The sequence below is a fragment of the Sander lucioperca genome, chromosome 7 (genome assembly GCF_008315115.2).
Source record: "Sander lucioperca isolate FBNREF2018 chromosome 7, SLUC_FBN_1.2, whole genome shotgun sequence".
NCBI lineage: Eukaryota > Metazoa > Chordata > Actinopteri > Perciformes > Percidae > Sander > Sander lucioperca.
This window is the reverse complement of record NC_050179.1, coordinates 10,232,430-10,250,145: the sequence shown is the minus strand read 5'-3', so window position 1 is coordinate 10,250,145 and position 17,716 is coordinate 10,232,430. Positions and strand designations below refer to the sequence as shown.

The 17,716-nt window shown below is 39.4% G+C and overlaps 1 protein-coding gene and 2 long non-coding RNA genes across 3 annotated transcripts; 2 read left to right on the top strand and 1 right to left on the bottom strand.

Annotated features, from left to right (window-relative positions):
- Nucleotides 1-1,064: 1,064 nt before the first annotated feature.
- On the bottom strand, nucleotides 1,065-11,068 carry LOC116038531 (intestinal mucin-like protein). Its single transcript, XM_036002810.1, has 18 exons — nucleotides 10,842-11,068; nucleotides 10,237-10,421; nucleotides 7,806-7,977; nucleotides 7,424-7,668; nucleotides 7,138-7,321; nucleotides 6,759-6,954; nucleotides 6,484-6,662; nucleotides 6,311-6,380; nucleotides 5,332-5,471; nucleotides 5,213-5,244; nucleotides 4,955-5,123; nucleotides 4,054-4,094; nucleotides 3,696-3,818; nucleotides 3,027-3,128; nucleotides 2,786-2,914; nucleotides 2,238-2,277; nucleotides 1,957-2,080; nucleotides 1,065-1,797 (listed from the first exon to the last, which is right to left on the bottom strand). Exons 1-18 carry the CDS (start codon nucleotides 10,861-10,863, stop codon nucleotides 1,626-1,628), a joined length of 2,325 nt encoding a protein of 774 aa, XP_035858703.1. The 5' UTR covers nucleotides 10,864-11,068; the 3' UTR covers nucleotides 1,065-1,625.
- On the top strand, nucleotides 10,881-11,618 carry LOC118495397. Its single transcript, XR_004897786.1, has 3 exons — nucleotides 10,881-10,952; nucleotides 11,412-11,465; nucleotides 11,520-11,618. It is a non-coding gene; the product is annotated as an uncharacterized LOC118495397 (long non-coding RNA).
- A 3,298-nt stretch (nucleotides 11,619-14,916) lies between these two features.
- On the top strand, nucleotides 14,917-15,662 carry LOC118495395. The gene is made up of 3 exons (XR_004897782.1): nucleotides 14,917-15,053; nucleotides 15,192-15,266; nucleotides 15,621-15,662. It is a non-coding gene; the product is annotated as an uncharacterized LOC118495395 (long non-coding RNA).
- The last annotated feature ends 2,054 nt before the right edge of the window (nucleotides 15,663-17,716 follow it).

Sequence of the window (17,716 nt, the reverse complement as noted above, 5' to 3'; positions counted from 1 at the left end):
GACTACCTGACAGGCAGACCACAGTCTGGACCGTGTTTTGTCTGATGTGGTGGTGAGTGGTACGGGGGTTCCACAGGGGACTGTGCTGTCTCCTTTTCTGTTCACCTTATACACCACAGACTCCATGTACAACTCAGAGTCATGTCACCTACAGAAGTTTTCTGATGACTCTGCAGTTGTTGGGTGTATAAGGGATGGACAGGAGCGAGAGTACAGAGCGCTGGTGGGCAACTTTGTGGAGTGGACTGGTAAGAATCACGGGCTGCTGAACGTGGATAAGACCGGAGAGATGGTGATTAACTTCAGGAGGAAGGGAACGGCTCCGCAGCCCCTTTGCATTCTGGGTGGAGATGTGGACATGGTTGAGGAGTACAGATACCTGGGTGTCAACATCGACAACAGGCTGAACTGGAAAATCAACAGCACTGCTGTTTACAAGAAGGGGATGAGCAGACTCTATTTCCTGAGGAAGCTGAGATCCTTCAACGTGTGCAGCAATGTTGGAGATCTTCTACCAGTCTGTTGTGGCCAGCGCTCTGTTCTCTTCCGCCATCTGCTGGGGCAGCAGCATCGGAGCCAGCGACACAAACAGACTGAACAAACTGATCAGGAAGGCTGGCTCTGTTATTGGCTGCAAACAGGACACATTTGAAGCTGTGGTGAAGAGGAGGTCACTGAACAAACTGTTATCTATCATGGATAACCCCGACCAGGGACACCCTCTCCACCCCACACTGGTCCAACAGAAGAGCACCTTCTCTAAGAGGCTCCGACAGCACAGACCGCTACAAGAAATCATTCCTACCACAGGCAATAAAACCTTTTAACACTTCATCACTGAGTGTTAGATAAGACTCATGGACATCACAACTGCACTAAGCGCAACTTGCACAATAGGTTTATCTACATCTTTATCAATACTAGTTAAGTAATTGTACATTTTTTATTCCCAACTTATCTATCTATCTATCTATCTATCTATCTAACAACAGTGCATCATGCAAACACAAGACAAATCCTCATAACAAATAGCTAAGGAATAAAAAAAACAAGAACACATGATCTTCAGCAAGAATGAAAGTTTTAATGACACTGAAGACATTCAGATTTAAAACATCAGATGATGGACGAAGATAGTTTGGATATTCTTTACACTCTTTTCATTATATATTCAGTGGGTTGTAAGATAATTTATGTTAATGGTGCTGTTAGAAATAATGAAAAACTATCAAAAATTAATCCATGTTTTAAATCTTTCACACTTTACCACAAATATAATCCCATTCCCCAAAAGACAATGTACTGTAATATCTAAAGCCATTCATGTGTCTTTTGTCTCTCAAATCATATACAGTAAAAGTAAGAAAAAGACCCTCTAAGACTGAAAACACCACATTGTTTAGTTTTCAAAAAGATCAACCTCTTCAAAAGCTAAAAGAGACACCAGGACACAACATCTCTGCTGTTTAAAAGGTTTTATTTATTCACCCTTATTTGGCGATGCTGAATCCAAAGGAGTGTGTGTGTCTTCACATATTGAGTCTTGACTCTAATAGTTTTTGGAGAGGAGTTGTTTAAGTTTAATAAAGTATATTAGTTAGAGTTCCCTTTAATTAAGTTTAGTTTTAAATGTTATCTTTACATTCAGCGACTTGGCAACCACACTTGTCAACTGAAATGTAGGAGAGCTCCGTCATGCTGCCATCAGCGCAGGTCATCTTCACGTTCTTCTTACTGGTGGTCATTTCTTGACAGCATGAGCACGAATGCATCAAACGGTTGTTTTCTGCAGAGTACCTGTAAATAGAGACAGTTTCCGACAGGATCAGTGTCAGCAAACAAACATTTATCTTAAAACTTCACATGAAAACAGGTGGTTTTGGCATGATTGAGTAAGTAGTTTGTACTGTATATCCTGTTGTATATCCTGTATAGGTGCTTTGTTACGAATCTCACATTGATGAGGATGCGCCACAGGATCCTGCACAGGCTGTGATTTCCACTGGCACAACTGACTTGCAGTTCTTTGTCTGCAGATAGGTGGTGTTCCTGGTCATTTGACAGTTCGTAAGAGGAGTACCTGTAAATGACATGTAAACATATTTTTCATCTTGCTGCAAAAACACATTACTTACATCCCTACAATTTTGTTTTATCACTTTCGACGCAAGGTACGAGTAACAGAGGATGAGAGTAAAATTGTGTAATTTGAATTTATTTGACTAACTCATACTTACAAGTTTTGCAACAACCGTTGATGTCACTTTGTTCAGTTCCCTGTAACACAGAAATATGGATCATAAAATATGCAGATTGACGACAGATGTAAAGTCACACGAGTCACTATTATTACTGGGTTTTTTTGCACAAGACAATTTGAAGCAAAAACCTCTTCACTATATATTTGTGTATTTCAGCACATTTGGTGTATTTACATCTCCCGTATTAACCATATACATTACCTCATAGTATTTATCATTTCAGCCCATTTACAGATACATTTATTTATATTTGGCTTACAGTGTCTTTTTATCTTCTATACAATGTCAGCACATCTAAAACCTAAAAGTTCTTTTGGAATCATTTAGCCTGAATATCAGAAAAGTAAATGCTCTTTCTGCATTTTACACATATCATTAGCAGAAATAGCAAAACTTAACCCATTTCTACAGTTTGATGCAAAGTATACTGTAAGATATGGCAGCATCAGGTCAGAGTTATTAACAAAGATTACAGCTCCTGGAAATAAGAAATGATACTCGTTTCAGGACTGGATTATACTCACAGGAACGCAGTTCTCTGGATCAAATGCAGGACATGTTGTTTGTTTTTTAAAGATTATGAACTCATTCTTCACCTTTTGGCAATCATACTTGGTACAGTTGTCATTTGGTGGTGACCAAGACTCAGAAGGCTGTCAGGGGTGTAGAAGAGGTCAATTAGTCAACATAAACAATTCTGACTGATACCACAATTTTAAGTTACAGACTCTGATTCTCAAGGTGTTTCCAATAAACTCTACTTACCTTAATAATTATTGGAGAAGTGAAGCCTGGGACCTCCATAACACAGCTATTTTTTTTACATGATCCACAACATTGTCCAGGTGTGTTTTCATACACATAGCCCTATTTGAAAAAAAGCACAAATCAACCTCAGTAGTATTAACAAAATATTTCCCCCCCGAGGATAGTTTCATCCAAATTACAAAAAGAGACATTTTTTCGTACTTACCCAAAGAGGTATCTAGCTGTTCGGATGTGCAATGGTTTAAGATATCCATCTCTGAGATTCCTGCTGCCACTCAAATCTAAATGCAGTTTAGTTTGTGGTGCTCTGAACACTAAAATCTTTTGTTGAAAAGATTCAACAGCAACATCAATTTTTAGAGACAATGTATATCCCTGTTACTCTGGATAATCTAAAGTATAGACCGTCAACAATTTCTTGAGTAGAAACACCACAAACACAAATTACCGTCAACCTAACCTTTATTCAGATAGCAGCAGAAATCTCACAGACGGATGTCTCAAACCTGAGCAAATAAAACCAAAACCAACTTTGCATGACTAATGAGTGAGAGACCCTATATTTAGCATGTGCTGTCATGTTAAACATTTTTGTATATTATAAACCTTTGCTGGCTTTAAATTATTAAAAACTACAATGCTCCTAATAGTTTCATGCAAACATACCTCTGAACAAGGTGGGGAACACAGCTTCACATTACATATAATAGTGTTCAACTTGCTGTTGGGATCCTGACTTTCAGTACAGCGGCATGATTCACATGGGTTTTTGGAGAAATCCATACCGGGCTGTAAACAATACAATGTAAAGTCTAAGCCATGTTTTAAATAAGGCCAGCAAAACAAAAGTCACTTTGGTCTGATGACAGGGTGAAAATACAGAAGAATGGGGAGCTATATTTACTTTAAATAATATTCTTAAGATTATTTATAGTATACTTAATTTGAAGATTTCAGAGTTATTGTAACACACAAACCAAAATATTCTTAATAGAGCACATTTAAAAAATATATTATTCCTTACCTGGTACTCAGTGCCATTGAAGACACAGACGCCTTTAGGTACTAGATAAAAAAATGTTAACAAAGATGATGACAATACAGGCTTAGTTTAATTTAAAGTATTTCACACGCTAACACTGTGCAAATGGAACGGAAACATATATGGAAAGCTTACCACAAGATGGGCAGCAAGTGTCATTTGACATGTTGATTTTTAATTCAAATCCCAGTTGGCACTTCTGTGAACAGCGGCTCATTTTGCATTCTGTTGGTTGAAAGGTAAGACATTTCAAGGGTTGGTGAGTATAACATAGAACGAAACCAAGATGACCAAAAATGGTCAGTTACAGGGTTGGTTAAATTATTACAGGTACTCCTGTAAAATAGGCAAATACTTGTTACATACACTTACTTACAGCTTAAAATATTAATGGCTCTCTTAATTGAATGAACACAATTTCCATCGATTGATTCACTGACTCATTATGGAAAGCAGCAGACACAGAAACACCTGTCAGTATAATGCAATACAGTTCAACAGCACCACAAACTACATCCTCCCAAATGATCATAAAGTTGAAACAACACCTCTCTAGAACAGTTGCAACAAATTTACCTTAATGAATGTATTCAGGATTTATTGCAGGACTGCTGTATTAGACTGCATCAGTTTTAGTAAAGGGAACCTAATAAACTGGCAACTGGGTGTATTTTCTCTGGTTTTAGACAGCTAATACACAGAAGAGGAAATAATATATCATACAACTGTTTTCACAAGCTAAGTAGTACTCCCTATGGAGAGAAAACTGATATTTGTGTGTAAAATCAGTGGAGTTCCAAGAGTGTATATCTTCTTTATTTAAAGATCCAATATAAAACAACATGTGAGCAGATGTGTAAGTGTGGTACTTTGAATCACTCACCACAGGTCAGTCTCTCACAGCAGTCCACTGTGTGGGCCACCAACACCTCTCCTTCCTCAGTACAGGTTATTGGTTCTTGAGTGGGACATATTCGAGGCTCACACCGAACGCTCAGAGCGTTCTTATCACAAGCACACTGCTTACAGCCGCTCTGCCAAGTCTCACCAAGCTGTTTGAGAGACGGAAAAGAGTTAATGTCGTAACAGCAATGAACACTGTGTGAATAATGATAATTAGTCATGTATTGTAGCTACTTACCTGTTTAGGTTGGCCATCAGGTCCAGTGCAACCTAAAACAATAAAAACAATCAGTTTACCTCAACATTAATTCATTCACAAAGAATTCAGTTTTTCTTCAAAACAGAAAATGCTCTTACAGACGGAGACACAAAGGTCAGAATTTGAACTGAACAGAGTCAGCCCCTCTGGGCAGAAACATCCCTCCATGAAGCCAGTACAAGCTTGGTTCTGGTTTCCATTGTTTCCCTGGCATTTTCGTGCATACTCTTCATTGTATCTAAATATAAAGACAATTTATGGTGAAAAACAGACATAATTATTTCATTTTTAAAATTATAAATAATCAGTATAATGCAGTGCAAACACCAAGTATTGGCTAGCGGTATGGCTCTAGAGATAGCAGTGTTGGTTTGTTGGTTCACCACTTTGGTTCAGACTAGAGTATTTTAACAGCTATTTGATTGATTGCCATCAAAGTTTTAAAAGACATTCATGGTCCTCAGAGGATGAATCCTAATAAATTTGGTGATCCGCTGACATTCCCTCTAGCGCCTCCAAGCTGTTGCCATTTGTGGTTTTAAGTGAAATGTCTCAAACCTATTGGGTGGATTGCAGTGCCATTTGGTACAGACATTGATTCCCCCTTAGGATCAATTATATTTACCTTGGTAATCCCTTTACTTTTCATCTAATGCCATCGTCAAATCAAAATTTGAATGTGTCCCATACTTTGTTTTATGACTAAATTGCATTGTCATTGTGTGTATGCTGGTGTTTACATTTGGTTCAGCCTAATAACAGCATCTAAGAGTCACTAGCATGGCTACAGACTCTAGTCTTGTTAAATGACAAGCTGCAGGGGCACCTGGTTAGCTCACGTGGTTGAGCATGTGCCCCATGTACAGAGGCTCAGTCATTACCGCAGCAGCCACAGCTTTGATTCTGACCTGCGGCCCTTTGCTGCATGTCATTCCCCCTCTCTCTCCATTTTCCTGTCTTAAGCTATCCTGTCAAATAAAGGCCTACAATGCCCAAAAACACATCTTAAAACAGAAAAATTTACTAGCTGCTGACATTATTTGATTCATAATATTGATTATAGAACTGAGCAATTACCTTGCATTGCAAGTTTGTACAACAGCTGGTCCACAAGCCTTGTAGACCTTGTTTTCTGGACATGTATATTCTACAACAAGAGAAAGGGGATTTAAATATCAAAATGATAAAAAAGGTAATGTGGACATCTCAAAATAACAATGTTAGCTTTCTAGTAAAACAAACCCTCCTACCACACAGTCCGTTTGTAGCATTCCTCCAGGGTATGCAGACAGATGCTTCAGCACACATCTTGGAGTACGCCTCCATACTGAAACAACCGAAGTTGGGTTTGTCCTCGTGGCAAACATCAAATTTACAGGCCTCATAAAATGGAAGTGGTGAGAGTACTTTGTGGCATTGTTCAAACACCCTTATGTACAAATAAAAAGAAAGTAGGCTGTTAGTCATAGTGATATGCCAGAATGAATTGACGTATTGTGTTCATATTTATTCTGTAACTTCTTACTTGCTGATCAGAATTTCACAAATGTCAGGTTTGCAGGGTATTAGTGTATTTGGTGTTGGGGTTGGTGTTGGAGGCTGCTTATCACAATATGGCTTGTTCTTATCTGGTACAGACCAATTTCCCATCTCTGAGCATGTAGGATTAATCTGGCCATTTGGTAATCTGCAGTCATTTTTCCTGTTATTGTCACAGGTACCTTGTGAAAGTAAATATTAACATGACAGATATTACAACCCATGTGGGACCACATTTGGTACATCCATTGGCACTTTCATATTTAATCTAGCACTGTTTATATATTTTCATCTATGAACATAACAAGCAACCTTATTTGCTGTTCAACATGTTTATTCTAACAGAAATTTGATTATCATCTTACCACACTGTCCCTCTGTGTTGTTGTGGAAAAGGGCAAACGGCAAGTCAACGCTGAACAAAAGCCCTTTGAACATCACAACTGCATTAATTGCTGGGATTCTCAAGAGCAGCTCAATTGCTGTACTTGTTATGATGAAGTCATCATTAAGGTAGGTTGGGACTACCTGCTTGCCGTTGACATACACCTACACGATTGCAACATTGGATAGGTGAAACAAATCATCATCATTATCACTGCATATAATTTAAATAAATTCAAGTAAAGAGAAAGTTTGTTAATAATTTACCTTGTTCAAGGTCTTTGGGATTCTGTCCTGTGTAAGAATAACTTCATAGTTTTTGTAATACACAATCAAGGATTTAGCACAGGTCACAGTTCCAGAGGCATCACAGTTTTCGTTGTTGATAAGAATCTTAAAATTGTGTTGAGGAATGATCTCTTTCACGAGGATATATGTGCAGTTTTTTTGCATGCTGTAATACTGGCCATCAAATGTCACATAATGAGGATCTCCCCAGCCATAACAAACACCTGCAAATATCAGATGAAGACTACATTAGTTGTCACATCACAGAAAAACTGTATATATTGTAGTTTCTTTTGTAGTGTAGCTGTTTTAGGACATTGCTTGAATGTGAGATTTAAAAAAGGCTTTCATTTGAACTTACAAGTGCATTCATAGTGGAAACAGCAGCCTCCTTCATCGTAAACCCTGACTGGTTGGAGCCCATTTTCACATACAGTCTCGGTCACTGGTTTACATGGCACATGGTCTGTCATTACCCTTCCATTGTTGCATGTATCTCTGGTGCAGTTATTTAAACTCCAGGACTCACCATGCTGTAAAGGGCAAAGTAGTACTTTTAGCAATCCACTACCATGAAATAGATATTATGTTAAGCCCCCCAGGTGTACACATGCACAACATATACATCTATAATTTATGTTATCCATGAAACAAGAAAATAATTTTACATCGAGCAATGCTAATGAAAGTATACAGTATATGTACAGTTGTTTAAATCAATCCTTCTAATTTTTTAATTTCATTAATAATTGTTATGTTGGAATTATTTGTGGATGTCCTTAAGTGACATATCAGGTATGCCACAATGCTTTATTACTTACCTGTAAATAATTTTACTTATAGAGCTTTTTTTTTTTTTTATTATTTTTTGGGCATTTTTGGTCTTTATCTGAAAGAACAGCTAAAGACAGGAAAGGAATGGGAATGGGGGAATGACATGCAGTAAAGGGCAGGGGGCCGGACTCGAACCCTGGGTCGCTGTGGTAGAGATTGAGCCTTAGTACATGGGGCGCACCCTTAAACAGGTAAGCTGTCAAGGCACCCCTGCTATTTGTTTTGTTTATAATATCTTGTTCTGTTAGTTTGTCTGGTTTTGAATGTTGTGAGTTGGTCTTATGGTGTTTGAACGTGTTTTTATGTTGTCTGTTACTGTAGTGTGTTATTAGCCTGGCTCCGCCCTCCTACTTACTTCCGCTCAATTTTCATTTCCCTTCAGTACTCCGTCTGGGTTTGCGGTATATTCTTAGGTTTTCTCTGTTCAAATATTTACCGGTCCAATCAGCGAACAGAGGGAGTGGCTGAGAACGATGACGTTGAGGACGTGCACTACAAAGATGCGAGCGAAGCCATTCGGTCCATTGTGGCAGCAACGCTGCCAAATATCCAGAAGTTAAAGCCCGAGCAAGAACAGTCTTTGCTGAGTTTTGTTGGTGGCCATGATGTTGTTGCCCTCCTCCTCACGGGGTTCGGGAACAGTTTGATTTTCCAGCTCGCTCCGTTAGTGGTGAAGTAGTTGGCTAAAGCTATCGCTAGCGGTGCTAATGCTAATAGCCTTGACGGTCTCCCCTCTTGTTGCACATGCGCATGGCATACGACACGACCAAACGTTAGCGATTGGTTATGGCAGATCCAGAGTGGCTCTGGGCAGATCCAATAGTTTTAAACTTCAACAGAGTACCCGCCTTCAAGGAAGTTAACACTTGTCAATGGAGAGTGGCCAGACTCTCTGTACAAATGAAATGTACGAGAGTCTGGTAGGATCAGGCTAGTGTGTTATTAGATCCCAGGAAGAATATCCTCGGTTTTGATTAAAGTGCTCATAGTATGCTCATTTTCAGTTTCATAATTGTATTTAGAGGTTGTACCAGAATAGGTTTATGTGGTTTCATTTTCAAAAAACACCATATTTTTGTTGTACTGCACATTGCTGCAGCTCCTTTTTTCACCCTGTGTGTTGAGCTCTCTGTTTTAGCTACTGAGTGAGGCATCTCACTTTACCATCTTTGTTGGGAGTCGCACATGCGCAGTACCTAGGTAAGCACTGCTAGCTAGTCAGTTGCAGAGTATCAGGGCGTGCCACGCTAGCAGCTAGGCAGCATTATAACGTAGTGATGCACGTTTGTCACGGAAGTAAAGGCTGGACTACAATAGAGCTGTTTGGAGCAGTTTGTGAACAGTGTTTTCTCTGGAAGATGGTAAGTCCCTTTTGGGTGGACTTTGGGCTTTTTCACTTTGTAAACCTATAATGTGAACAAAAAGATATATAACACGATAAAGGAAAGGGAAAAAGCCAAAAAGCATAATATGAGCACTTTAAGCTAATGGGGACCCTAATAAATTAAATTAAACAACCATTGACCTTTGTTCCAATATTCTGCAACTACTGGGAGAAGAAATCTTATGATATAAGAGACTTTGACTCTACTGTAGACCTTTTCCAGGGAAGAACTAAGCTGTGAAAACCAACAAGCATCTATTATAATATGGAGGTATTTTAAACGAATCAGCAATTGCATGTTGAATTAACTGATAGCTGTTGCACTTATCTGTTGATATTTTCATTGACAACTCAAAATACCAATGAGAGTAAGCAGACTAAATTAAATGTTCCTTCCTTTTATCAGGGAATAAAACACCTTGTTTCAGGCTTTCTCAGAATAGAGACCTTGGAAACAAAGAAAGTTAAGATAAAAACCTATGCAGTTTTGAATAATTTTGGGGTTAGTACATAATGACAGAATTTTTTATTTTACAATGATCTGTTTGTTGTTTCTGTAACTAAATTTAAATACCTTTCTAGGTGGATTAAGATATGAACAGTCAATAGGTTGTTTTGTAGTGCTTATTATGGTAGTGGTTTGAGTAGTTGAAGTAGTAGAGTGACATGGTCTAGCAAGCTTCTCCACATTGCATGTCGAATTGCAATATGCAGTGAAACACCAGCCTTCTCCATCAGTCTTATTGTACATGAAGCTACCTATATGAGAAAAAAAACAAGGCAGTTACGCAAAAAATGACTAATGATGTGAGAAACACAAGTGACAGTGCCATGGTTACAGTTGTCTTTATAATGCAATTTTTGTGAATACAAGTCTAAGCTTAATGGACACTTAAATGTAAAGTCTATGTGAGGATCTACAGCATGGACAAAGATGAAAAAGGTATTTCGTAAACAGAATGAAGCCAATTGTTTTGTTGGAACATATGGACATAAATTTGACCACATCTTGGTTTGAGTTTTGTCCACGATTTCAAAGGAATGCATGCCAAATGAGAATGTGGATTATGATAATAGACAGGTTTGACCTCAAAGCCCAGACAACTTACAGTTTAGGCTGCATGTTGTGTTTATAATGATAATATGAATAACAATTGATGGCAATAACTGAATGCTTACCAGGAGAAAAAAGTTGATCCATGTACTTGCAGAAACATAAAGTTGTTCTGCCTGGTGTTGAAGACTGAAGAGTTGAAGGTGTTATAGTTGGAGTTTCAGTGGTTATCGTGGGTTTTTCTGTGGTATGTTTGACTGTTGTGGTAGGTTTTTCTGTGACTGTTGTTGTGATAGGTTCTCCTGTGACTGTTGTGGTAGGTTTTTCTGTGACCGTTGTTGTGGTAGGTGTTTCTGTGACTGTTGTTGTGGTAGGTGTTTCTGTGACTGTTGTTGTGGTAGGTTTTTCTGTTGATGTTGTTGTGGTAGGTTCTTCTGTGACTGTTGTGGTAGGTTTTTCTGTGACTGTTGTTGTGGTGGTAGGTTTTTCTGTGACAGTTGTTGTGGTAGGTGTTTCTGTGACTGTTGTTGTGGTAGGTTCTTCTGTGGATGTTGTGGTAGGTTTTTCTGTGACTGTTGTTGTGGTAGGTTCTCCTGTGACTGTTGTGGTAGGTTTTTCTGTCACTGTTGTTGTTGTGGTAGGTTTTTCTGTGAATGTTGTTGTGGTAGGTTCTTCTGTGACTGTTGTTGTGGTAGGTTTTTCTGTGGATGTTGTTGTGGTAGGTTTTTCTGTGACAGTTGTTGTGGTAGGTGTTTCTGGGACAGTTGTTGTGGTAGGTGTTTCTGTAACTGCTGTTGTGGTAGGTTCTTCTGTGACTGTTGTGGTAGTTTTTTCTGTCACTGTTGTTGTGGTAGGTTTTTCTGTCACTGTTGTTGTTGTGGTAGGTTTTTCTGTGGATGTTGTTGTGGTAGGTGTTTCTGTGACAGTTGTTGTGGTAGGTGTTTCTGTAACTGTTGTTGTGGTAGGTTCTTCTGTGACTGTTGTGGTAGTTTTTTCTGTCACTGTTGTTGTTGTGGTAGGTTTTTCTGTGACAGTTGTTGTGGTAGGTGTTTCTGTGACTGTTGTTGTGGTAGGTTTTTCTGTCGATGTTGTTGTGGTAGGTTCTTCTGTGACTGTTGTGGTAGGTTTTTCTGTGACTGTTGTGGTAGGTTTTCCTGTGATTGTTGTTGTGGTAGGTTTTTCAGTCACTGTTGTTGTGGTAGGTTCTTCTGTGACTATTGTTGTGGTAGGTTTTTCTGTGACTATTGTTGTGGTAGGTTTTTCTGTGACTGTTGTGGTAGGTGTTTCTGTGACAGTTGTTATGGTAGTTTTTTCTGTCACTGTTGTTGTTGTTGTGGTAGGTTTTTCTGTGACTGTTGTTGTGGTAGGTTTTTCTGTCGATGTTGTGGTAGGTTCTACTGTGACTGTTGTTGTGGTAGGTTTTTCTGTCGATGTTGTGGTAGGTTCTACTGTGACTGTTGTTGTGGTAGGTTCTTCTGTGACTGTTGTGGTAGGTTTTTCGGTGGCTGTTGTTGTGTTTGTAATCTCATTCACAGGTCCTGTAGATGGTGATGTTGTAACCACTGTATATGTTATTACTACAGGGGCTGTTGTGGTCTTGTTTTCTGTGACTGTTGTTGTGGTAGGTTTTTCTGTGACTGTTGTTGTGGTAGGTTCTCCTGTGACTGTTGTTGTGGTATGTTCTGTGACTGTTGTGGTAGGTTTTTCTGTCACTGTTGTTGTTGTGGTAGGTTTTTCTGTGGATGTTGTTGTGGTAGGTTTTTCTGTGACTGTTGTTGTGGTAGGTGTTTCTGTGACAGTTGTTGTGGTAGGTGTTTCTGTAACCGTTGTTGTGGGAGTAGGAGTGGTTACACTACACTTGTTATTGCAACATTTCACTCGTATTTCATAGTCATAACAAATAGGAGGTATACTTTGGTCTTTGTTATGACAGATCAGTCCATGTGTTGAGTTGCATGTTACTTTTTGATCAAGTTCGTTCAAAGATATATCCTTGTATTGTGTTGCTCTACATTGTATTTCCAGAGGTTTTCTGCAAACACTTAGATCTATATCAGTAATTCCTTCAATGGGTTCATAGTCTCCATCTTCAACATGAGGGTAATGATTGTTTTTCCAATCTGACCACTTACAATTACAATCAACCAATGGTGTAGATCTTTCTGTGACTGTTGTTGTGGTAGGTGTTTCTGTGGATGTTGTGGTAGTTTTTTCTGTCACAGTTATTGTTGTGGTAGGTTTTTCTGTCACTGTTGTTGTGGTAGGTTCTTCTGTGACTGTTGTGGTAGGTTTTTCTGTGACTGTTGTTGTGGTGGTAGGTTTTTCTGTGACAGTTGTTGTGGTAGGTGTTTCTGTGACTGTTGTTGTGGTAGGTTCTTCTGTGGATGTTGTGGTAGGTTTTTCTGTGACTGTTGTTGTGGTAGGTTCTCCTGTGACTGTTGTGGTACGTTCTGTGACTGTTGTGGTAGGTTTTTCTGTCACTGTTGTTGTTGTGGTAGGTTTTTCTGTGAATGTTGTTGTGGTAGGTTCTTCTGTGACTGTTGTTGTGGTAGGTTTTTCTGTGGATGTTGTTGTGGTAGGTTTTTCTGTGACAGTTGTTGTGGTAGGTGTTTCTGGGACAGTTGTTGTGGTAGGTGTTTCTGTAACTGCTGTTGTGGTAGGTTCTTCTGTGACTGTTGTGGTAGTTTTTTCTGTCACTGTTGTTGTGGTAGGTTTTTCTGTCACTGTTGTTGTTGTGGTAGGTTTTTCTGTGGATGTTGTTGTGGTAGGTGTTTCTGTGACAGTTGTTGTGGTAGGTGTTTCTGTAACTGTTGTTGTGGTAGGTTCTTCTGTGACTGTTGTGGTAGTTTTTTCTGTCACTGTTGTTGTTGTGGTAGGTTTTTCTGTGACAGTTGTTGTGGTAGGTGTTTCTGTGACTGTTGTTGTGGTAGGTTTTTCTGTCGATGTTGTTGTGGTAGTTTCTTCTGTGACTGTTGTGGTAGGTTTTTCTGTGACTGTTGTGGTAGGTTTTCCTGTGATTGTTGTTGTGGTAGGTTTTTCAGTCACTGTTGTTGTGGTAGGTTCTTCTGTGACTATTGTTGTGGTAGGTTTTTCTGTGACTATTGTTGTGGTAGGTTTTTCTGTGACTGTTGTGGTAGGTGTTTCTGTGACAGTTGTTATGGTAGTTTTTTCTGTCACTGTTGTTGTTGTTGTGGTAGGTTTTTCTGTGACTGTTGTTGTGGTAGGTTTTTCTGTCGATGTTGTGGTAGGTTCTACTGTGACTGTTGTTGTGGTAGGTTTTTCTGTCGATGTTGTGGTAGGTTCTACTGTGACTGTTGTTGTGGTAGGTTCTTCTGTGACTGTTGTGGTAGGTTTTTCGGTGGCTGTTGTTGTGTTTGTAATCTCATTCACAGGTCCTGTAGATGGTGATGTTGTAACCACTGTATATGTTATTACTACAGGGGCTGTTGTGGTCTTGTTTTCTGTGACTGTTGTTGTGGTAGGTTTTTCTGTGACTGTTGTTGTGGTAGGTTCTCCTGTGACTGTTGTTGTGGTATGTTCTGTGACTGTTGTGGTAGGTTTTTCTGTCACTGTTGTTGTTGTGGTAGGTTTTTCTGTGGATGTTGTTGTGGTAGGTTTTTCTGTGACTGTTGTTGTGGTAGGTGTTTCTGTGACAGTTGTTGTGGTAGGTGTTTCTGTAACCGTTGTTGTGGGAGTAGGAGTGGTTACACTACACTTGTTATTGCAACATTTCACTCGTATTTCATAGTCATAACAAATAGGAGGTATACTTTGGTCTTTGTTATGACAGATCAGTCCATGTGTTGAGTTGCATGTTACTTTTTGATCAAGTTCGTTCAAAGATATATCCTTGTATTGTGTTGCTCTACATTGTATTTCCAGAGGTTTTCTGCAAACACTTAGATCTATATCAGTAATTCCTTCAATGGGTTCATAGTCTCCATCTTCAACATGAGGGTAGTGATTGTTTTTCCAATCTGACCACTTACAATTACAATCAACCAATGGTGTAGATCTTTCTGTGACTGTTGTTGTGGTAGGTGTTTCTGTGGATGTTGTGGTAGTTTTTTCTGTCACAGTTATTGTTGTGGTAGGTTTTTCTGTCACTGTTGTTGTGGTAGGTTCTTCTGTGACTGTTGTTGTGGTAGGTTTTTCTGTGACAGTTGTTGTGGTAGGTGTTTCTGTAACTGTTGTTGTGGTAGATTTTTCTGTGACAGTTGTTGTGGTAGGTGTTTCTGTGACAGTTGTTGTGGTAGGTGTTTCTGTAACTGCTGTTGTGGTAGGTTCTTCTGTGACTGTTGTGGTAGTTTTTTCTGTCACTGTTGTTGTTGTGGTAGGTTTTTCTGTCACTGTTGTTGTGGTGGTAGGTTTTTCTGTGGATGTTGTTGTGGTAGGTGTTTCTGTAACTGTTGTTGTGGTAGGTTCTTCTGTGACTGTTGTGGTAGTTTTTTCTGTCACTGTTGTTGTTATGGTAGGTTTTTCTGTGACAGTTGTTGTGGTAGGTTTTTCTGTCGTTGTTGTGGTAGGTTCTTCTGTGACTGTTGTGGTAGGTTTTCCTGTGACTGTTGTTGTGGTAGGTTTTTCTGTAACTGTTGTTGTGGTAGGTTCTTCTGTGACTGTTGTGGTAGTTTTTTCTGTCACTGTTGTTGTTGTTGTGGTAAGTTTTTCTGTCACTGTTGTTGTGGTAGGTTTTTCTGTGAATGTTGTTGTGGTAGGTGTTTCTGTGACAGTTGTTGTAGTAGTTGTTTCTGTAACTGTTGTTGTGGTAGGTTTTTCTGTGACTGTTGTTGTGGTAGGTTCTTCTGTGGATGTTGTTGTGGTAGGTTTTTCTGTGACTATTGTTGTGGTAGGTTTTTCTGTGACTGTTGTTGTGGTAAGTGTTTCTGTGACAGTTGTTATGGTAGGTGTTTCTGTCACTGTTGTTGTGGTAGGTTCTTCTGTGACTGTTGTGGTAGTTTTTTCTGTCACTGTTGTTGTTGTTGTGGTAGGTGTTTCTGTGACAGTTGTTGTGGTAGGTGTTTCTGTAACTGTTGTTGTGGTAGGTTCTTCTGTGACTGTTGTGGTAGTTTTTTCTGTCACTGTTGTTGTTATGGTAGGTTTTTCTGTGACAGTTGTTGTGGTAGGTGTTTCTGTGACTGTTGTTGTGGTAGGTTTTTCTGTCGATGTTGTTGTGGTAGGTGTTTCTATGACAGTTGTTGTGGTAGTTGTTTCTGTAACTGTTGTTGTGGTAGGTTTTTCTGTGACTGTTGTTGTGGTAGGTGTTTCTGTGACTGTTGTGGTAGTTGTTTCTGTAACTGTTGTTGTGGTAGGTGTTTCTGTGACAGTTGTTGTGGTAGGTGTTTCTGTAACTGTTGTTGTGGTAGGTTCTTCTGTGACTGTTGTGGTAGTTTTTTCTGTCACTGTTGTTGTTATGGTAGGTTTTTCTGTGACAGTTGTTGTGGTAGGTGTTTCTGTGACTGTTGTTGTGGTAGGTTTTTCTGTCGATGTTGTTGTGGTAGGTGTTTCTGTGACAGTTGTTGTGGTAGTTTCTGTAACTGTTGTTGTGGTAGGTTTTTCTGTGACTGTTGTTGTGGTAGGTGTTTCTGTGACTGTTGTTGTGGTAGGTTTTTCTGTCGATGTTGTTGTGGTAGGTTCTTCTGTGACTGTTGTGGTAGGTTTTCCTGTGACTGTTGTTGTGGTAGGTTTTTCTGTAACTGTTGTTGTGGTAGGTTCTTCTGTGACTGTTGTGGTAGTTTTTTCTGTCACTGTTGTTGTTGTGGTAGGTTTTTCTGTCACTGTTGTTGTGGTAGGTTTTTCTGTGAATGTTGTTGTGGTAGGTGTTTCTGTGACAGTTGTTGTAGTAGTTGTTTCTGTAACTGTTGTTGTGGTAGGTTTTTCTGTGACTGTTGTTGTGGTAGGTTCTTCTGTGGATGTTGTTGTGGTAGGTTTTTCTGTGACTATTGTTGTGGTAGGTTTTTCTGTGACTGTTGTTGTGGTAAGTGTTTCTGTGACAGTTGTTATGGTAGGTGTTTCTGTCACTGTTGTTGTGGTAGGTTCTTCTGTGACTGTTGTGGTAGTTTTTTCTGTCACTGTTGTTGTTGTTGTTGTGGTAGGTGTTTCTGTGACAGTTGTTGTGGTAGGTGTTTCTGTAACTGTTGTTGTGGTAGGTTCTTCTGTGACTGTTGTGGTAGTTTTTTCTGTCACTGTTGTTGTTATGGTAGGTTTTTCTGTGACAGTTGTTGTGGTAGGTGTTTCTGTGACTGTTGTTGTGGTAGGTTTTTCTGTCGATGTTGTTGTGGTAGGTTCTTCTGTGACTGTTGTGGTAGTTTTTTCTGTCACTGTTGTTGTTGTGGTAGGTTTTTCTGTGACTGTTGTTGTGGTAGGTTCTTCTGTAGATGTTGTTGTGGTAGGTTTTTCTGTGACTATTGTTGTGGTAGGTTTTTCTGTGACTGTTGTTGTGGTAAGTGTTTCTGTGACAGTTGTTATGGTAGGTGTTTCTGTCACTGTTGTTGTGGTAGGTTCTTCTGTGACTGTTGTGGTAGTTTTTTCTGTCACTGTTGTTGTTATGGTAGGTTTTTCTGTGACAGTTGTTGTGGTAGGTGTTTCTGTGACTGTTGTTGTGGTAGGTTTTTCTGTCGATGTTGTTGTGGTAGGTTCTTCTGTGACTGTTGTGGTAGGTTTTCCTGTGACTGTTGTTGTGGTAGGTTCTTCTGTGACTGTTGTGGTAGTTTTTTCTGTCACTGTTGTTTTTGTGGTAGGTTTTTCTGTCACTGTTGTTGTGGTTGGTTTTTCTGTGAATGTTGTTGTGGTAGGTGTTTCTGTGACAGTTGTTGTGGTAGTTGTTTCTGTAACTGTTGTTGTGGTAGGTTTTTCTGTGACTGTTGTTGTGGTAGGTGTTTCTGTGACTGTTGTTGTGGTAGGTTTTTCTGTCGATGTTGTTGTGGTAGGTTCTTCTGTGACTGTTGTGGTAGGTTTTCCTGTGACTGTTGTTGTGGTAGGTTTTTCTGTAACTGTTGTTGTG